The sequence below is a fragment of the Macrobrachium rosenbergii genome, chromosome 52 (genome assembly GCF_040412425.1).
Source record: "Macrobrachium rosenbergii isolate ZJJX-2024 chromosome 52, ASM4041242v1, whole genome shotgun sequence".
Classification (NCBI taxonomy): Eukaryota; Metazoa; Arthropoda; class Malacostraca; order Decapoda; family Palaemonidae; genus Macrobrachium; species Macrobrachium rosenbergii.
The window spans coordinates 24,679,068-24,696,363 of record NC_089792.1 but is presented as its reverse complement, the minus strand read 5'-3'; the positions used below and the strand labels follow the sequence as shown (position 1 = coordinate 24,696,363).

General features: G+C 35.9%; 1 protein-coding gene across 1 annotated transcript in view; it reads right to left on the bottom strand.

Moving 5' to 3' along the window:
* LOC136833757 (peptidyl-prolyl cis-trans isomerase G-like) overlaps positions 1–17,296 on the bottom strand; it is a 94,940-nt gene that overhangs the window by 32,503 nt on the left and 45,141 nt on the right. The window contains 1 exon segment of the mRNA XM_067095978.1: positions 15,111–15,228. Within this exon segment, the coding sequence (XP_066952079.1) occupies positions 15,111–15,228 (118 nt within the window).

Below are 17,296 nucleotides of genomic sequence, written 5' to 3'. Positions count from 1 at the left end.
TCATAGTCTGTATTATTACTATAATAATAATAATAATAATAATAATAATAATAATAATAATAATAATAATAATAATAATTATTATTATTATAATTTGTAGTAGTAGTAGCAGTAATATGAAAATAATTGATATGTATTCTAAAATAACCTTTTATTTTCTAGATATTACTTTTTGCATTTAAGTATCTTAATGAGAAAGCTGTGCTTGATGAGAATAAGCAACTTTGTGAATGTTAGGCCTTATATGTGATAAACTCTCAACTCTTCACCAATAGATTTGATATTTGATCTATTACATTTAATGTTAGTTTACAGAAAATCCTTGTTCAAAAGATAAGATGTGAAAAACTGCAATAAAACTGTTAATGCCTTGTTAGCTCTTGAAGGATATTCTTCTTTAACTGAAATCCAAAACTGATCGATGGGCACCTCTTTATGCTTGATCTTTAATCCCCGATCAGCAGATATAGCGGCCAGCTCTTCCTCTTCTGTTAATGAAAAGCCAACTTCCTCGGTAGAAATATCAATGAAAGGGTTGCGAATCCAGTCGTACTGCTCGGTGTTTATTGAAGGAAAGCAATAATTCAGATTACCTTCCAGAGTCACTAAATGATCCACTGTTAAAGGAATTAAATCGTCTGAATAGCCTTTTCTCAGCAAAGGAAACATTTCCAAACAGCCTGAACTTGCTTTTCTTTTCCAAATCACTATTTTTTTCTGGAGTGCTTTGATTCTGTCAGTAGATGAGAGAAGATTTTCATTTCCACTTTGCATAGACATGTTCAGATTATTCAAGTGTTGAAACATATCAGTCAGATATTCCAATTTTGATGTCCAAAACTCACATTCCAAAGTCCACAAAATTTACTATTTTCTTTTTTAAAAAATGCCAATAGTTCTTGTGAAGTTCAAGCACCACGACAAGTACCTTTCCTCTTGACAACCATCTCACTTCTGTGTGCAAAATAGTGTGTTGTGAATCCATGTTTTTCACAAATTTGTTCAAATATACGAGCCTTTACTGGTCTAGTCTTGATGAAATAGTCTTGATGAAATTTACCATTTCGACAACTGGATCAAAAACTTCTTTCAATTTATTACCCAGTCTTTTTGCCATCAGGACCTCTCTATGCAAGAAACAGTGAGTTATTATCATCTTGGGATTCTTTTGCTTTACAAATGATGCAAGACCTTAAATGGAACCCACCATTCATGGAGCTCCATCAGTACAAACTCCAACACACGACTCCCAGGATAAATTCCATTTCTCAAAATAACTATTCAAAAGAAGGAAAATATCTTCACCTTTAGTAGTGGTAAGTAATTCCTTGCAACAAAGATACTGATTTACTATACTATCCCCATCAATAAAGCGAATGAAAGCCAGTAGTTGCGCTTTGTTACATATGTCTGTTGATTCATCAACTTGTAGCGCAAAGTATGCATCCTGAAGTTTATTACGACAAACATTTTCCTCAATATCGGTAGACATTTCCAGAATACACCTATGAACAGTATCATTTGATAGTGGAATTTTACTTAATTGTTTCTCTGCATCATCTCTTAACATAGTCTTCACCATGTTTCTGCAAGCGGGCAAAATAATAGATTCAGCAGAGTATGTGACTTCATCTTTACAGCAATCATTTCCGATACTTCGTAGATACAATTTGAGCTTTTTCAGACGTTACTCTACTTTTGAAAGCAAATGCTTGCTTTGTTTGTCGCTCAAGTAGTCTTTCGAAATAATTTACGTCTTTTCCTTGAAGACTGCAATGCGATGTTTGAAAATGTTTACTTAATTTACTAGGAAGCATCATCTCATTTGACATTTTGCAACCACAAACCAAACAGTGGGAGAGGCTGATTTTCATCTCCAGTCCACGTGAAGCCAAAACTTAGATAACTTTTGTCGTATTTCCGATTAGGTCTAATCTTAATTTTCTTAGCTGGACACTTCACTTCACTCAAAACAGTTTCATTATTAGAATTAAGTTCCTCACTGGTACGTTTCTTGCTTAAAAATCTGTCCATTTTATGGGTAGTCCACCTGGTTTTCCATTATCTAAAAAAGTCCACAAATTATGATTCACTGAGTATCTTGATTGAGACCTTTGTAGAGTAATGTAGCAGCAGTTAGGTATCTACTGACTGACTGGCCAGAATTGCAGATGCCCTTGCTTTTAACCCCTTCCCTCTCACATTTTTTATCCCAACTTCCAGTCTTTATGAAGCATATTTTTTTATTGTTTATTTCTAAAGTATATGCTAAAGTGATAAATCACCTCGAATATTTCTTAAAAAAAAATTATTTTTTTGTCAGGATAGTCTTCAACTATTACATAACTTCTCAAGGCCGAGTTTTCTCGGAAATTATAAAAAACAAGGAAAATAACAAATAAAGAATATATTTATTGCATTTTCTTCTATATTTTTATTCTTTCATAATTCTTCAATATAACAACAAAATAATTACACATGATAAATGTAAAACTTTATAACATGACTGATCTTCAAAAGAAAATAAAAGGAGCAAATTTTTATTACAAAAAAATCTTGCATTTATGAAAAAATGCAATATGAAAAAGTAAAGCCTGGTGACTAACATAGAAGAAAAAATATGATGCCAAAAATATGATACTTTCAATAGAAAATGTAAAGGTTTCATTATCACAAGAAGAAAAAGATTCTTGCCTTTATGAAAAAGTAATAAAAAGGACAAATTGAAATGAAAGGTTTTACCTTCATCATAATGAATAATACTTTTCTTTCCAGTTATTACCTATTTCAGCTTTATATTTTGACAATAAATGTATTTACTCCTGTACAGAACATAAAATAAAATAAATTCTTTCATCTTTTTCCTAAAAGTTATCCTTAGTGTGATATATCCTAAAGCAAGGAGTTATACACAGTGCTACATCACACACTAAACAGCAGTATCTGCTTTCCTTCCTTAGCCTTTTTTCCACTTGCATCTCGCTTTCTGCTACAAACTACACATTGTCTTGTGGGGTTACTTTTCTTTTCTGTAGGTGGCACGACATCTGGGAAGTGCCTTTCTGTAAGACGAAGAGGGTGAGGTACACTACTTGGTCGATCCTACTTTTGATGACATCATAGGTGTATGGTACTTTTTTATTGTCTCGTCAATCACTTGAAGACGGTACTTTAGAGCTGTTGCTTCTCCTCCTGATTTGAGATACAAAAGATAGGAATTCCACAATGCGAAGTCGACAATATGAAAGAATATTTTCTTGTAATACCTCTTTCTCCTTTTTCTTGTAAGAGGATAATCCTGGAGACGTTGATCTACTTTGTCAACCCCTCCCATTGTGTTATTGTAATCCATAACTAGTTTAGGCTTCTTCACCAATTTTCCTCTTTTTTCTGTTTCTACCATTTCTGTGTTATGGACTGTGGAAAGTAATACAACATCTTTCTTATCCTTCCATTTTATTGCTGTTACTTTTCTTCTTTTGTAAGCCACCATACCGCCTTTCTGCAGTTTTTCTTGTTTCAATCCAGAGGGCATTTCCTTTCTACTAACACGGACAGTGCCATATACATCTGTTTCATTTTCTGTCAGTAAATCTGCTAATTGGGGAGAGTTATAATAATTATCCATTGTAAGGCAATAGCCTTTTTTTCAGTAATGGCTTCATCAGCGTCATAACAATTTTTGAAGACACTGGAAGGTCTTCATAATCATTATCAAACATTGTTCCTTGACCTGTATAAATGACAAAATTCCAAACATATCCTGATTCTGATTCACACAACATGAAATATTTTATCCCAAATCTAGCTCTTTTAGTGGCAAATATTGTACCCAACCAAGACGTCCTTTATAAAGTAAAAGACTTTCGTCTATAGCTACATTTTGTGCAGGCGTGTACATACTTTTGAATTTGCTAACAATGCTATTATAAAACTTCCAGATTTTGTTGAGCTTTGGGCAAGGATGAGTGGCAGGGTCAAAATCCTCATTATTTGACAAATGCAAATACTGTTTTATTTTGCAAAATCTGCGATATGGCATAATTTTAGCAAAAATTGGTGTATGTAACAAAGGCATCTTAGACCAGTATTGGCTTTCTTCAGGTTTCTTTACAATCCCCTGTAGCATAATATATAACTCTAAGGAAAATCCTCATTTCTTCCCGATATGTTGGGTGCCATTTCTTTTTCTCTGTTTCTGATTTTCCACTCAACTTTTGTTCAGCATTCCTGTTCGTCTCTGTGACAATAATGTCTAAAATATTGTCATCAAGAAATGACTCAAAATACTGAATATATGTATTTTCTTCATCATCTTCAGTATTATATACATGATGAATTATATTATCACCAATAAAGGGAAATGCAGGCTGTGGAGGAGAGGGTGGTTTATCATCCGAAATTGTTATTCTTTGCCAGCCTTGGTTATCAGGAACATTATCGTCATCATCTTCATCTGAAGTATCAGAGTATTCTGACGTCATATCACCATCACTTTCGCTCCCTGAATCGTCCATTCCATCATAATACTCTCACTACTCATGATAGTTATATCAATAATAATAAAAGAAAATCCCGGAAAAACAATGGAAATCCTGCCTGATGAAAGGACGCGTCTCCAATGGCCAACTGGCGCCAAGGTAGCTACAATTTTCTAAAAAAAAAAGGCACTTACATGCATAGAAAACGGCTTTCTATAGTGGGAGACTAATATAAACAACAGCCGAGTTTACTGGGAGTTGCTAGGAAAGAGATAACAGAATTTCGAGTATACTCGGGCTTACTGAAATATGACGGTTATCTTAAACCCGAGAATACACGGGGTTGAGCGGGAAGAGGTTAAACAGGACATGGAGGTCATCGTCACGAACCATAAAACTGCTTTGACATGCCAGCCACCATATGGTGAAGTCATTAACCTGGATTATAAGTCACTAACCTGGATTGCTGCACTGGTTGATTCTATAGCCAACCGACCTCAAGGAAAATTGGGTATTAGCTATGTCCTTTCATTCACTGCACTGACCATATAGTGAAGTCATTAACCTGGATCCACAAATCTGGATTACTGTACTAGATTAGGCTTAGTTTATTCTGGTATCTGGCCTCAGGGGAAATTTTGTATTATTCCTGCTTTACTTTTATGAGAGGAAATCAGAGATTAAGAGTGACAGGCAGCTACTGTGACTGAGAATCGATGGAAAATGTAGGAACTTAAGAAATTATGTTAACAGAAGAATATACTACTCTTCATCACAACAATTGTACTGTACAGTTTAATATTCAAGTATCAGAGAGACAGAGAGAGAATCATGAAAAAGAAAATATAAAAAAATCTACCAAAAGTAATAAAAGATTAAGATTGTCAGTTCCATTTCAACCACGAATGAGACTGAAGATTTCGTAGAACCAGTCAAAAAGTACTGGAAAAAGGACTGGTTCTTAACAAATTTTTTATGGAAATTCATATATCGGCAATAAAATTATTATTATTTTTTTATATTTTTCCGATACTGAGATTAAGGATGAAATAATTAAGAATATAAGTTTTCACTTAGCAAAGCATATACAAACACATACACTTGTGAGAAAGGTGTTCGTGAAAGGAAAATGTGTCCAGTAGCCTTAAAAAAAAAAAAAAAAAACTGACGGTTGCCATTTTCGGCTAAGCAACTACTAAGATTAGCAGGATAGAAATTCATAAAGAAAAGAGGCCAGTAATGATGGATTTAAACCACCAAGCAAATGAAAGGGAAAGATCAAGGTACATAGAAACACATACTCGGTGTCTGCAAAATTTATGAAAATAATAACATGTTTTAAACATTAGAATATAATTTTCCTATTCCCTGGGGCGCACCTGAGCACCTCACGGGGCGCACAGGTTGAGAAACGCTGGTATAGAGTATACTGTGTAGTGTAGGCTAGGCTACCATTTATGTATAGATGGTACTGACTACCCTAGTGTAGGCTAGGCCATATTCAAGATACGATAACCGGGGACTGCCTGTACACAGTAAAAACCTCGTATTCACCTATTCGCGGATTTCTCTATGGAACATATATACACGTAATTCGCGGAAAATTTTCACTGCAAAATATTCACTAATTACTGTAATTTCATAAATTGTTGCATTTTTGTGATAAAACTATTAAAATACTCAGGTACCTGGGCAGTGCTCAAGTTACAATAATTTTCTTTACGATAATTTGATTTTGCGATGGGGTAAGCAATTAATACAAATGTGACAATATTTATACAATATTTTAAAATTTCAGGTGGGTGCAGGCAGCACCATACAATCAGGCAGCGATAGAGACCAAATTACAATAGACCAGCTTCTTTTCCTCCAACTCTTTATCCCATCTACTAGTTAAAAAAGTAAAAGAGAATGATAAAAATATTGTTAGTAATGTTATACTCTTGTGTAAGCAACCGAACGAGAAACTGTTGTTTTGCTTACAACCAAACCGGATAGCAACAGCCGTTTTGCTTGTATTTCCACCATCATACGGTAGTAAACAATTACCGTAGTTATAGTACAAATGACGTTAAGTAGAATAGGACTGATATATTTTTACATTATACCCTTATTCAGTATGGATAAAAGACCGGCAAGGAAATACAGTAAACCCCATATTCGCGGTCTCACGATTTGCGGACTCACATATTCACGGATTTCTCTTTGGAACGTATCAACCCATTATTCGCAGAAAATTCGCCCATTCACGGTATTTTTCACTGAGGAATATTCATTAAATTTAAAACTGTTAAAATACTCAGGCAATGCTCGAGTTACAATAATTCACCTTACGAAAATTCGATTTTGCAATGAGTTAAACAATTAATACGGATACAATATTATTTATAAAATATTTTAAAATTTCACACGGGTTTAGGCAGCAGTGTAATCAGGCAATGAGATAATCAGGCAATGAGAGAGACAAATTACAATAGACAACTTTTCCTCCATCTCTTTATCCCATCTTTTAGTTAAAAAAGTAAAAGAGAATGATAAAAGTATTGTTAGTAGCGTTATATTCTTGCGTAAATGTGTACAGCCATAAACAACCGACCAAGAAACTGTTGTTTTGCTTATACAGTACCGAATCGAATAACAACAGCCGTTTACCTGGTATTTCAACCATCGTACAGTAATAAACAATTACCGAAGGTTATGGCACAAATGACATTTAGTAGAATAGGACTGATATATTTTTACGTTATACCCTTAATCGCTTTGGATAAAAGATCATCAAGTAAATATACTGCTAAATTTAAGCTGCAAGTTGTAGCTGAAGCTGAGAAAACAATGTTCAAGCTGCTAATGACCATACTGTAAATTATCGTGCATCGGCAACATGGATGAAACTCAATTGTAATTAAAATGGGAGAGAAAGTATTTTAATCTAAACTACTGGGCATAAAAAAACACATTACTGTTATTTTTACGTCGATAAATGATAAACATGTAAAGCTCGTATTATGATGAAATTAAGTGAAAATAGTGAACGGAATCTTGAAATTTTTTTACACAAAACAAACGTCCCAAATGGCCATCGTCATCTATTAATGAAAAAATTGATATGTTAATTTCACAACAAGATGAATTGTAGTTATATTTCGACTGAAAAACACTTCGTATAACGAAAAATAACCTTGCCCCATATAAATAAAGTATCTAGAGATTGATTTACGCTAACTAGAAGCAAGAAAAGCTCTCTGAACTGAGTTAAATATGGTGAAGTAAACACAGCATAAATGATTTCCAAACCAAAACATTGATCGCTATGACCATAATTTATAATACAAAAGCAAAATAAGAATATATACAATATTATTGGATACAGTGAATTAAGGCATAACATTTTAAAAGATGCATATTTGTTATGTTAATGTTTGTATAATACGATATGTGAATACAGAGTACAGTATAATGTAGGCTATGCTACCGTATATGTATACAATGTGCCATAGTGTAGGCTAAGCTAATTCTTGTTATTCAATTTCTCTTTGCACTGAATTATCATAGGTCACTTTGCATGAACCTCCAGAATTAGCTGATATTAATAATTACTATGCTGTGTATGTATAGAGTATACTTTATAGTGTAGACTAGGCTACCATATACTCGTATGTATACATGGTACCGAATACCCTAGTGTAGGCTACGCTATGTTCACGATACGTTTTGGTATTTCTTACGTTTTTTCCAACAAATGATGGTCATTTTGGAACCTAACCCCACCGTAAGTAGGATAATACCTGTAAAAGCATTTTTAGTTTGTTTTGTGTCTGTTTGAACTGTAAAAATAAGCAGTTCTAAGTGTTTTTAGAAGGGTTCTAAGTGTTCGTGGGTTTTAGTTATTCGTGGGGGAGTGTGGTACGCATCCCCCGCGAATACGGGGGGTTTACTGTATCGCTAAACTTAATTGCTACTTTTTTAATCTTTTTTATTTTTAATCATCTTCTTCACTGACTTTTGCCTTTTTCACCACACTTTCCTCACTTTCATGTGCAGGGCACTTCACTACAAACCTGTCTAAGGAGGTTTGTTTCTTCCTGTCTTTCAAAATTTTTCAAAAATGAGCTAGGCAAGTGTCATTAAACAGCTCCGACGCACGACCTGTTGCAACTTATTCAGCGCGTTTCTTTTAAAAAACACTACAATTTTCTACCACATTCCCAACACTTCCTATATCTCACTTGCAGCAACTCCTCCCTCTGACACTTGGTCCTCCTTCCTCCTCCTACAAAACCTGCAAAGCCTTTAGGTGCACTGCTGCTGATGCAGCTCTTTTAGTTCCTCTGTTGTCAGTTCCTCATTGTGCTCCTTGATGAGGTCACCAACATCATCATCCACTTCCAGGCCCATGGACTTTCCAAAGGACACAATATTCTCCACCACTTTGAAGTCCCATTCGGACACAACCTCAGGCCACGGCTTCTTCCATGCAGATCCATGCAGAGTTTAAAGTCTTTCTTGCAACACCCTCCCAGGGCATGTCGATAATTATGAGGCAGGTCACGATATTATAATGATACTTCCAGAACTCTCAAAGGGTGAGGTTTGTGGCCTCCATAACCTGAAAGCAGCACTTGAACAGGTGCTTGGTGAAAAGCTTTTTGAAATTTGAAATCACCTGTTGGTCCATGGACTGCAGGATAGGGATGCTGTTGGGTGGAAGGAAGAGGACCTGGATAAATTTGAATTTTCTTTGTTTATCTTGTGGGACTTAAAAGCTCTGGGATTTTCTGAGTGATACAGTGTACGAGTAGCAGCTTAACTTTGCAGTTGCCACTCGCATTTGTGCACAGCGCAAGGATTAGCCTATTCTTCATAGGTTTGTGGCCTGGCAAGCTCTTCTCCTCTGCCGTTATATAGGTCCTCCTTGGCATCTTTTTCCAGAAGAGCCCGGTCTCATAACAGTTGAAGACTTGCTGGGCAACGTATCCTTCTGCTTCTACCAGTTTGGCAAAACTTTTAACAAACTTCTCAGCTGCCTTCACAACAGAGGTTGCTGCCTCACCATGCCTAATGACGGAGTGAATGCCAGTCCTCTTTTCAAAATTATCAAACCAGTCCCGACTGGCTTTGAATGAGTTCCGATGCCTTGTCCATCGATGTTCCTGCTGTCTTCCATATCAAATCCCTGTAGTCGTCTCATGCCTCTTCACAGATGATGCTCTCTGTCACGGTATCTCCTGCGAGCTGCTTCTCATTCAACCACATCAATAACAACTTCTCCATTTCTTCATGGGCAGAGGTCCGGAGCTTTGAAATAATCTTAATGACCTTGGCTTGTGTTATAGCCTTTATCAACTCCTCCTGCTTCAAAATGGTGCAGATCGTAGCAGCAGTCCAGTCATACTGCCTCGCCTAGTCCATAACGAGCACACCTTGATCGTGTTTTTCTATGATTTACATTTTATCATATTTTGTTTTATTAATTTTTTTTTTCTTCTACTCAGCACTGGCCTTTTTTTCTTCTACTCAGCACTGGTCTTAACACTCACTTTCTTAGGACCTATGGTGAAAACTAAGAAACGTTCCAAAATACAGGGGCAAAAGCGAGAAAACAAAGCAAGAAATGCTACAAGATAGTGTGGCTATGCTCACATGTCAACATAACCACGTGAACTGAACAATATCGCTCGGCTAGGCATCTTGGTGCTGGCAATGGCAGACTTGTTGGGAGATGGTGTCTTCCAGGCTTGCAGGCTTATAGCTCAAATCTCGGCTTGCTTCTTAAAGCAAAAAATTCCTCATGTGCCAGCTCATATCTTGGAAAACTTGTACGTTGGTTCACTTGTATAAATCAAGGTTTGACTGCAATATACTTAAGGCCTCATTTATTTATAACAGTGATAAAATCAATGCAACCTGTTTTAGGTCATTTGTCCTTCCTTTACCAAAATACTGTTCTCTGGTGTGGATGTGTACTTCTGCCAGAGATTTCTCTCTTAGATAGAGTGGTCAATGGTAGTAGGTTTGTTTCCTAATATCAAAAGTTATTGCATGACTTGGACCATCAATGGATCGTTTCTCGTTTGTCAGTTTTTTATAAGTTGCATTTTAACAGATCTTTCACATTCACAATTGATCCCTGATCCTCTTTTCCTGCTGAAAGCAACCAGATTTGCTGAATGGCAGCACCACTATGCATTAAACAAGCCTTGCTGAAGAACTTTTCAGTTCCAGAGGTCCTTTATTCCTGATGGTCTGTGGAACAGTCTCCCTGAGGATGTCGCGTAATTGGAACTTCAAAAGTTCAAGCAAAAATTCAATGCACTACTACCTTAATACAATTCTCCTTATATTTTAATAATTTACTCACATTTTTATCTATTTTTTTATTAATTTTTCTTTTCCTATTTAAGTAAGTGATCTCTTCTTTCTGTATTTCCCATTACTGTACCTTCTGTTATTTCTTGCTAACAAACACCATATTCTTTAGAAGCTTTAATTTCAAGTCAATGGGCCCTGGGGCTTCTTCCATATGAATAGAGTTCATCTTCTGAATAATAATAATAGTAATACAGAACTAACGAATGTTGTGCAATTAGAACTTTAAAAATTCAAGCGAAGATGCAATGCATTACCACCTAAAACAAGTCTTCTTGTATTCTTATATTTTACTTACATTTTTGTTTATTTATTTAATAACTGATCTCTTCCTTCGGTGCTTCCCATTACCTTCTGCTTCTTCTTTCTAATGAACACAGTATTCGTTGGAAGCTTGAATTTCAAGTAAATTACACCTATTGGCTTGTTCCAAATGAACAGGCTTCATGTTCTGAATAATAATAATAATAAATAATAATAATAAACAATAAAAATAAATAAATAAATAAATAATAATAGATAAATAAATAAATAATAATAATAATAATAATAATAATAATAATAATAATAATAATAATAATAATAATAATATGAAAGAGGCAGACCCTCTTTCAAACAAGTCTTGTTGAAAAGGATGGCTTTATTTTGTGAATTTATCTTATACAGGATCTTTTCTATTTTCCTTATAATTTGCTTTTCAGGCTCAATGATGTTGGTCAGCAACTGGCCAATATTCATATTGGAAAAGGACAGGTGGAATGCGGGAAATATTTTTATTTTTATTGAAATATTCAATCAGAAATCTGTGGATTCCTTCATGGTCTTGTTTGGTTATCTGGATTCTGGTTCTTCTCCTTGTTCAGATACCATTGACATGTTTTGACCAGCTTGATGGTCATCCTCGGGATGTGGTTGAGAAGGGGGCATCTTGATCAGTGCTGAATTATGATTGACTGCTAGGAGTGGGTCGTCTTGGGTGGAAAAGTTAAGTTAGTATACCTTAGTTTTTTCCAGACCACTGAGCTGATTAACAGCTCTCCTAGGGCTGGTTGAAGGATTAGACTTATTTTACGTGGCTAAGAACCAATTGGTTACTTAGCAGCGGGACCTATAACTTATTGTGGAATCGAACCACATTATAGCGAGAAATGAATTTCTATCACCAGAAATAAATTCCTCCAACTATTCATCAGCCGGCCGGGGAATTGAACTCTGGCCCATCGAGTGACAGTCCGCAGCTCTACCGACTCACCCAACGAATGCCTTCTCTTCTGTGTTTGGGGTTCATCTTGTGTGCGAGCGTCATGGTAGTGCTGGGGATGAATGAGAGAATTTTGATCCCCAGATGCAGAATTTTGATTAGCCCGCTCGCCATGGGGGGCACTCGCTGTGGTTCTCCTGGTGGTCGTGGGGAGGAGAAAGGTTTCCTGTGTAATGTTGAGGGTTGGTTTCTCCTTCCTAACATGCAATGCTTCCAGGAGGCGCAGGCGGCAGTGGTCCGTTGTCTGGTCAGTTATTTCCATATTCAGGATTATATAGTCTTTCTTGCAATTCTCTGGTTATGAGCAGTCCTGATGTGGTTAAAGATGGCTCCTTCTTGGGCATGGCAGGAAATCCTCGTGGAGAAACACATGGTGGTCATGCCGAAGTATAAGCCAAGGCATCCTCCGAAGAGGATTGAGTACCGATAGACCACGCTGGTTTTCTTTTTACTTTTGTACGTGCTCTCAAGAACAACATCGATGATAATATCTGCACCACTGACCCCAAGAAGACTATTCATCTGGTTATTTACTAAAAAAGTAAAAAGACACGCAGCCTGGTGATGTGTAACAATCCAGCCACCCCTCAACAGGGCCCCTTGAAGAAAACCTACGTGGTCTACCGGTACTCAAGCCCCATCAGAGGATGCCTTGGCTTATACTTCGGTATGACCACCATGCATTTCTCCACGAGGATTTCCTGTCATGCCCAAGAAGGAGCCATCTGTAATTCACCAGGACTGTCCATAACCAGAGAATTACAAGAAAAGACATAATCCTGATTATGGAAATAATTGACTAGACAATGGACCACTGCCGCCTTCGCCTCCTAAAAGCACTGCACTTTGGGAAGGAGAAACCTACCCTCAACATTACACAGGAAACCTTTCTCCTCCCCATAAGGAGACCCGCACCGAGCGGCCCCCATAGCGAGCGAGAGACTCAAAACTCTGCATCTGAGGATCAAAATTCTCCCAATCATCCCCAGTACTACTATGACGCTCGCAAGCAAGACGAGCCCCAAACATCAATATAGGAGAGAAGGCTCCACCTGAGACGACCCGCTCCGGGCAGCCAATCATAATTCAGCACTGATCAAGACCCCCCTATAAATACCAACCCGAACGCCTTGTTTCTCCAGAGCCTTCTCAACCACATCCCGAGGATGACCATTGAGCTGGTCGAAACATGTCAACAGTACCTGAACTAGGTGAAGAACCAGAATCCAGATAACTGAACAAGACCACGAAGGAATCCACATATTTGATTGAATATTTCAATAAAAATAAAAAATATTTCCCACATTCCACCTGTCCTTTTCTAATATGAATATTGGCCAGTTGCTGACCAACATCGTTGAGCCTGAGAAGCAAATTGTAAGGTAAATAGAAAAGATCCCGTATAAGATAAATTCACAAAATACAGCCATCCTTTTCAACAACAACAACAACAACAACAACAACAATAATAATAATAATAATAATAATAATAATAATAAAAATAATAATAATAATAAAAATAATAATAATAATGATAATAATAATGACAAAATAATAACAATAATAATAATAATAAATTTATTTTATTTCTTTTTTAATAACTGAGCTCTTCCTGTATTTCCTCATACTGTACCTTCTGTTACTACTTTCCAATTAACATCATATGAATAAAGTTCATCTAAATGATGATGATGATGATAATAATAATAATAATAATAATAATAATAATAATAATAATAATAATAATAGTAATAATAATCTTATTACAGGCCCTACTGCGACCTTAGCAATGACAAAATTCGGGCTCTCCCTCTATAATGAAGCACTAACAAAGGGCAGACGTGTCACACACATGTACAAGAAAAACACACTTGTTATCTCACTTTGGACCACTGGTACACACAAAATGTGTGAATGTAGCACTGTTATGCACAACACACGTATACATGCACAATGAATGCTGTCCAAACAACCTTGAACATAAAAGGTCACCAACATCTATACTCGAGCACAGCCAAGCAACCAATAGGGAACATGGGCTGGCCAGAAGTGGGTATCAATCCCTGAGGTCCAACTGTGTTATTTTCTTCTTTTCTCAGTCAGTATGGCCAGTCAGCATATGTGCATTAAGGGTGAAGTATCCGCAGAGGAACAAATAGTTTTTTGCATATTTAGTTCCAATTTAATTAAATTATCTATTCAAATCATCTTTTCACTGGACTCTTTCTTCATATATATATTTCCCTATAATACATTTGGATTACACTTTCATAAAAGTGATGTGTAGAACTCCTAAAAATTAATATTAATTGGTTTTTACACATGAAAAAATTGGTCAAAATAAAGGGAATGAGCATAAAAAATCACAATTCTGGGAGCAGCATTGCAACATCAGCAAACAAAACCAGCAACATCAGCAAACAAAACCAGACATGGGAATGACTGTCACCAGAGGCACCTTGAAGCCCAGATGCATCAGATATACAGTATCTCTCCCTCCTTGCATGTGTGTCTGAGAACTGTACATGACACACAATAGGCTAAAGTCAAGTAATGGTAATGGGTTTATTATAAAAGAAACTTGTCCTTAGGGTCAATGAAATGCCTTAGGAGCAGACAGTTAACGATTCTCTAATAAAAATGCATGAACATTAGTTCCTATATAGATATACAGACCTGTCCAAGTGTCTGATTTTACATACCTAATGTAGGCATAATTCTTGAAAAGAAAAACAGGAAAGGAGCTGGAATAGAGCGATATCACATTTATTAAAGTAACTAAACAACTCGTTAATAGTTGCATACACATGGAGAGGTAAAAAAAACACTGTGAATGCAAACAGACTTTGACTTGAATACCCTGCAAAGGGATAAAGCTTTTTCTGAATGTTCAAGGTTTCCCTGAAACCACAAGCATCCCCAACTCTAAAAAATACATACTAGACCATGCACATCCACTGAACAGCTTGGTAAACTGGTAAAAAAATACTTTCAATTCATACCTCTTGGATTTCTTGTGCTTCTTCTGTTTCTTCTCTTTCTTCTTTTTCTTTTTTTTCTTCTCTGTATCTGAGTCACCATCTGATGATGATACTACCTTCTTCTTTTTATGCTTTTTCTCTAAAAAAAAAAAAAAGAAATTTTTTTTACAAAGCATTACTACCTTATTCCTAATCATAAGAAAAAACACCAAACCAAAAACCAATGCCTACAATCAGCTTGCTTATTGTCATTAGTCCTAAAATACTGTAATTCAAATTTAATACACTGCAAACTTTACTGGAACAGCAAGTTAATTTCTTGAGTTTTGTGTAACATGCATTATCATTATTCCAAATTTTATAATTAGTTATATACAGTCTCCAGTTACCGGTGATCCAGTTTTTCGGTAGCTTGTCTAGCGACACGAAAATCAGCAATTTTCAACCAAAATCGCCGATTTCTTTTTTCGGTGCAAAAATTGGGTATTGGCTTAATAATTTAAAATCGCTGAATTTGGTTATCATAACACCAAATCAGAATGGAACCCCGCCAATAACCAGGGACTGCCTGTATATCAAGGCCCCAAAGATATATATACAGTATATATATAATTTAAAAATTTGAAAAACTGCCCTCCGATGGTTGGCAATGTTGCTTAGCCTCTATAAAAAGTTGGTAACACTGCCTATACTCAGACTGACTGAGAAAGGGTTTTGGGGGCTGGGGAAAGCCTTGAAGAGTTTCCATGGTTGGGGGGAGGTAGGATGGCTGGACACCTTTGGAGGGAAGGGGTAGTGAGGCTGTGTAGAGGATGGGTCAGAGAAGGGGTTGTTTTGAAAGGTGGGTGGGTGGGGCTGGGGACCAGTTTCTATGGCATTGAAGTCTAAGCACAGTAACATGCACAACTTTACGCCTTCATTTAAATTTAATGCTATAGTATCATTTATATTTTTACTGTATTTTCTAATTTTTATTCTTTCAAACCAAAAGATAAATGCAATACGTCCATACAGTATGAGAGAGAGAGAGAGAGATGAAATATCAACAGGGGTAAAATATTCTCGTGTCAACTAAACTTGTAATGAAATACAGTACAGTAAAAGAAAAACAAAAAGGGCAACACAAGCACACACTCATTCTGTGGCATGGGTGAACTTGCTACAGCTTGATTGGTGTTGTCTTGCCTACATATCAAATTTGCAATTTAAATCTTTATATGAAGATTAGAGATGAAATATGAACAAAGATAAATGTTCTCTTGTATACTTTTATAATGTGTGTGATAATCATACTTACAGTCAACTAAACTTGCAATGAAATACAGTACAGTAAATCAAGCAAAGTAAAAAAATGGCAACACCTATGTACGTATACATGCAATCACAATATGGCATCGTGAACTTCCTGGCATTTATTTGGTTTTGTGTTTTTATGTTTGTGATACAGTAATTCATATCTTATTAAAGGATATGTACAGTACTGAGATGTGGTAGAGAGAGAGAGAGAGAGAGAGAGAGAGAGAGAGAGAGAGAGAGAGAGAGAGAGAGAGAGAGAGAGAGAGAAACAATACAGTAACACACATACTCCTTTACCACTTTATATTTTATATGCTGCAATATTCTCATTTACACTATGTTTTTACTGCTTTTGTCATTCATCAACTACTTTTTAGCAGTGTTTTCATAATATATTTGCTTTGAACAGTCTTCATTGACAAATGCCATTTGTACTAAAAGTAAACACAGGGTGTTGTAATATACAGTAATACCTCCACCTCACATGCTGAGTTGCACAAATTCACAGACACGAACTTTTCATTGGAACCTAACTAACTGGCATAAGCAAATTTTTCACAGACACATGACATCTGCAAAATCTTCAAGAAACCCCACAGAAGTGGTTATGTTTAATTTTTGAAGTAATTTGTAAGCTTTCATGTTTTTATTTGTGAAATCACTATGAAAAATTTGTATTTTTAATTTTGTACACAAATACTGTATGATTCTAGCATACTTTACATTAAAATGCAGTAAAATCAATCAAAATCACAAATCAGCTGTTGATGTAAACATCTCTATCTCTCTCTCACTGAGACAAGAGATTTTTATGCATATGTAACACTTATGTTTAATTGTTTGTATAATGTAATTTTATAGACAAACATGACTAACTTTGTTATTAATTTTTCATATTTGCCATGCTGTAA